The sequence below is a fragment of the Palaemon carinicauda genome, chromosome 9 (assembly GCF_036898095.1).
Source record: "Palaemon carinicauda isolate YSFRI2023 chromosome 9, ASM3689809v2, whole genome shotgun sequence".
In the NCBI taxonomy this organism is placed as follows: Eukaryota; Metazoa; Arthropoda; class Malacostraca; order Decapoda; family Palaemonidae; genus Palaemon; species Palaemon carinicauda.
In genome coordinates, this window is record NC_090733.1 from 32,735,365 (window position 1) to 32,740,364 (window position 5,000).

The window sequence follows — 5,000 nt, forward strand, 5'->3', positions numbered from 1 at the left end:
AGTAGTCCACCAGGCTTACCAGTATGAAACTACTTAGTATTATATTATGAATGTGAAATACAGAGTGAAATACCTTTCTTGGAATTGATATTTCATTTACATCACAACTTAGAACTCGAATACTTGGCATCAGAGGCAGGGTTCAGGATTATCACGTGATCAAATGGATGGATATAACGCCAATCCTTCAACCGTTTGCACAGACATTCCAATGTAGCTTCCACTATTGGTTTTGTTTGTTAGAATTCGATTAGCTCTGTAACTACTCGGCTTTATGTATGGCTTCGTTGCCACTTCCCTCGTATGTTTTTAAAAGTTCTACCTGATTCTACCTCTTGTATAATATTAAAGTATTACAATACACTTAATATCATTATTAAATATAGTATAGTGCACATGAACTATTCTTATAATATTGATTTCTGCCCGTGTTTTGTGTTAGGTCGACGAAAAGCTATAGAGGAGGGCAAATGCCATTTTTAGCACTGCAGGCATTGGTAAAAATAACTATTATCTATTATTCCCAAGCAAAAAACCTATAATGATTAAACTCATAAAGAATATTAAAGTGATTCTTTTATAGCTTTAGGAAACAGAAATGTTCATTATATAGTATATCATAGGTGATTTATATAATCATAGGTGAAAATATACATTAAATGCTGTCGCGAGTTAGCGTTTAGGTACTAACAGAAAGGCCAAGTGAATATAAGTGAGTGACTATCCAAGAAGATAGCTAGCATATAAACAAAAGATTTAGTACAATAATAGCACAAATTTCTAACAAAGTGTAACATGTACTGTCAAGTTTGAACTGGTTTGTGTATTATCAGTGGGGAGAAAGTAAAAAATCCAAAAAACAATAAGATTAGTGTATGATTGTATATGAAATACATATTTGGGAAATAGGACACCCTCCCCTTGAAAGGTGAAGTGCAGGTGGGTCATCTTTCAGGAAATAGCACGTTTTACACGATCAGTGCATACCCAGTCTTGTTTGCCACGAATGTGCATTGAGAAAGCCTTTGATTTGTGATAGATAACGAGGAAAGTACCTATATAGGGCTGCGTCAGTTATAGCTTACAAGTGTCACCACGCACAAAAAATATTTTGCGATGTTTGAATCTTTCAGTGTATATTGCTTCGCTGGGAGCTTATAAGTGTGGCGGCCTGGAGTAAATTTTCCCTAAACCTGACGTAGGTCCTAGCGAATGGTAGAGGAAGTAGCCGGGGAATAAAAAAAATTGATAAGGACGACCAATGGGTTGCCGAGCACCATTTCTACTGCTGAGGGATACAGGGCTTCTTTGGGAGGACCCAGGGAAGCTGAGTAAACCAGTGTGAATCATTGCAGCAGGACATACATACTGCTTTGAGGGTGCTTGAAAATTGCTCAACCACTAATGCAGGGTTGTGGATGGTTGTCTAAAGTAGGGTGATGCCAGGAGATTCGCTAAAAATTTCTACAAGTAAGAGGTGAAGGTTGTACCTTGTCAGAAGTAATATGCTTAGAGATACCAAATCTCACAATCCACCCTGAGAGTAAGGCAGGCCAGTAACTATGAGGAGACCTTGCAGTTTGGAAGGGTATCACTCCGGGTCATCTACTTGATCAGACAATGACAGTGAACAAGTAATATGGTCCTTGTGATATGGATAGGAGACTTACTAAATCAACGTGAATGTGGACAAAACATAGCTGAGGTTGAGAAAAAAATTCCCCCTCCTGAATCCGTGTTTTGAAACTCGGCATGAAAAACAGTTGTGGACCCAATAATTATTATCCTTATTAATGCTGTTCCAAATAAATTTTATTTCCAGTATCTCTGTAGATCAGTGTGAGGGATTTGAAAGGCCATGGACAATGATGAAGGGCATACCTCTTAAGAAATAGTGATAGTGACGAAGAGCCAAATACAATGCTAGTAATTGGGGTTCAAAGGTAGAGTAGACGGATTCCATCTTGGAGAGTTTTCTACTGATGAAGTCTAATGGGCATGGTGAGCGGTTGAGCACCTGATCAAGTATTACATGAATATTAATGTCAGAGGCGTTGGTAGAGATGAGTGAAGAATGTGACATGGGAAAAATTTGACATTCTGCGTTGCAGAAGGCCACTTCTAGAAGAGTTGAAGAGGACACCACTTCATGTCTTTTGTCTTGCACTTGAGGAAGGAATATAGTGGGCCAATAGTGGTAACAATGGCTGGAAGGAGCAAGTAATAATAGTTTGTCAAAACCAAAAGATTTTGCAGTGTTTTGACGGTCAATTTCAAAAGTGTTGTGGTTCCTGAAGAACAATACTTCTTTGGTGCTAAATGTACACTTTTTGTACCTTAATAGAAGGCTGTTCTGTTGTAAGCCCCCGAGAACGATACATAAGTGACACAGGTGATCCTCTTTGGAGGAAGAGAGCACAAATATGTGGTCCACACATAGCAACGAAAAAGGGGAGGTCCATTAAGATGCCATCCATGATGTGCTGTAAACAAGCCCCAGCATTGTGAATGCCAAAACAGAGTTCATTAAGTGTGTATATTCTTTAGCGGTTTGTGATAGTGATCTTAGGGAATTCTCCCGGGTTTAAGGGCTCCTCGTTATACCCTTCTAGGGATTGAGAGTGGAGAAAACCTGCGTTTTGTGCAAGTAGCAGTTAACGTCTGCGATGTTGGGGAGCAGGAAGTGAGGAGGTTCTGTTTGTATGTTCAGATACCTGTAATCTCTACTAGGGGGCAGGAATGTATTCCTCCTCAGAATGATATTCAAGGGTGATGACCTTGGGCTTGAGGACTTTTGACATAGGTGCCTTTTTTCCATTTAAGAGAATTTTTGTTTTAGCAGCTTCCAAGCATTCCGTGGCTAGGCACCTAAATCTGGCAAACATATAGGGCCCCATTGTCTTCATATGGTATTAAATGCTATGCCTGGCGTAAAACCTGTGAGTTTGCCAAAATTTTAGACAGAAGACTCCTGGGTACAACTGAAGGAATTGGTCTATAGGCATACATGGTTTCGCTGATAAGGAGCATGAGAACAGAGAGGCCAGGTTTACAAGGTATTGATGATTATGAGTCTGCTTTGACTAAACAATGATGTGCCAACTCAACCAATAGGTGGAAATGAGGAACGAATTTCAAACTAATTGATGGCAATTTTATGTTAAAAATTTTAGACTTCCAATGATCTTTGGAGCTCCTAAACAAAAGTATAAGTGTCTCATATAAGTGGGTGGTGATATCAAATGCGTTGGCAGATACCTGGCAGATGTCGTGTCCTGGAGAGTGACATTGGTACAAGAGAACAGTAAACAGCAGTGTTAAAAAAAAAAAACCTACATATGTACCAGCATCATGTAAAAGGAAAAGATTAGTGACGGGGGACCCCATCGCCACAAGCAATGGCCTACTTTTAAATTTTTAGGCCATTGACAACCGTCCACACATTTCTTGGCAGCATTCCTCTAATTTTGTGTGGTAGTAGCAGAACTGCAGTTCATGGACATCGTTAAGTGGCTGCAGAGATCTTTGGCTGGGGCGTGAGCAAAGTGTGACATATGTGGATTTTGTGTGGCTTTGTCACAAACACCATGTCATTTAATGGTCTTCGGTCATCGTATAGTAGTTGTACTTGTTTTCAGGAGTAGAGGCATTGATATAGGTCTTGAAAGTGTTGAAATGACTGTTCATGAGGGAATCAACTTCTGTTATCAGGTCCTTCCTGGGCAAGGTATCGAAATCAGCGATGGCAGTGCATACAGGTTTGGGTAGATGTCGAACCAAAATTGCCTAAAGTAGGTTCACTTCCTGGGGAGTGCATTCTGCAGAAAGCTGTAGGAGGTTGGAGCGAAGCCATTATGTTTCCAAATGGCTTAAGAGAGAGTTGAAAAAGCTTAGCTGGTGATGGCCAGCAATGCTCCTGGAGGTATGTTTTGAGAAACGTCATACACTATTGGGGCATCACCTTATTGGCAAACCTCTCTAGAGATTTATGGGACAGTTAGGTTGAGGATCACCATGAGGACATAGTCGGCTTTTGCTGCTTGTGATAGTGACGCCTTTGATGCGAAGCAAAACTTTGGTGCACTAGAACTGTGTGAACACTTTTCTGCTGGGGTAGGGCAGCAGTTTTATGGAGTTGAATGTTAGTAAGAAACTTAATTCCACAAAATAACAAGTCTATATACACACTGTTATGGACATTAATTGCAAAAAAATATCCAACAATATAAAACATATAATGGCAATCTTAAACATGTTTTTTTTTCTATTATCAGCTCGGGAGAGAGTGAGAGATGAAAAAAAGTACTAGCATTACCGTGTATGAGTGGGTACGTAAGATTCATGATATAAGGCTTAATCTTTGTGCAATGTATTTGATATCATTATCAAAAATGAAAACCTATAAAAAAAAATAATGATCATCAATGAGTTATCAATTCTAGTTACTTTTCTCGTCTTGATGTTGACCATTTGCATGAATTGTTTTCTTTTATATTTGCCATTCAGGTTTCTCTAAAACACTGAATACATATAAACCGGGTTTGAGCATTTGAAATTTAAACTCTACTTAATTTACTAATGAGAAATCACTGAATAAACTAAGACGAGACAAGCGTTCACAGTATTTGAATAATGAACGTCATCCAGATATACACACTTAGACATCTTGAATACCTGTAAGCAATTTGTAAATAATGAATTAACCACGGGTCCCTATACATGGGTGTTAACCTTTTTATACTTGGCTTCAAAATCTAATACAAATTTCATGGTGCACAAACTAGTATATCTGCAGAGTGGACTGTTACGTAAACATAACAAGCGGAAGAGAAGGAGATATAGAAAGCTATTCATTTTTCATTTAATCATCTTTAATTTACAGCGAGAAAACATCAAGGATTGGTAATCTATAATTGGCTAAATTCTCGAAGCTGACATTTACAATGGTCCAGGGATTTGAAATGGAGATGTCCTTCATCGTGTCTAGGATTCTTTCGAAA

The 5,000-nt window shown here is 38.8% G+C and overlaps 1 protein-coding gene across 1 annotated transcript in view; it reads right to left on the reverse strand.

Annotated features, from left to right (window-relative positions):
- Nucleotides 1-3,594: 3,594 nt before the first annotated feature.
- The window catches only part of LOC137646335 (uncharacterized), an 11,487-nt gene continuing 10,081 nt past the window's right edge, over nucleotides 3,595-5,000 (reverse strand). Inside the window, exon 2 of the mRNA XM_068379444.1 lies at nucleotides 3,595-3,718. Within this exon, the coding sequence (XP_068235545.1) occupies nucleotides 3,595-3,718 (124 nt within the window). The remainder of the gene's footprint in view (nucleotides 3,719-5,000) is intronic.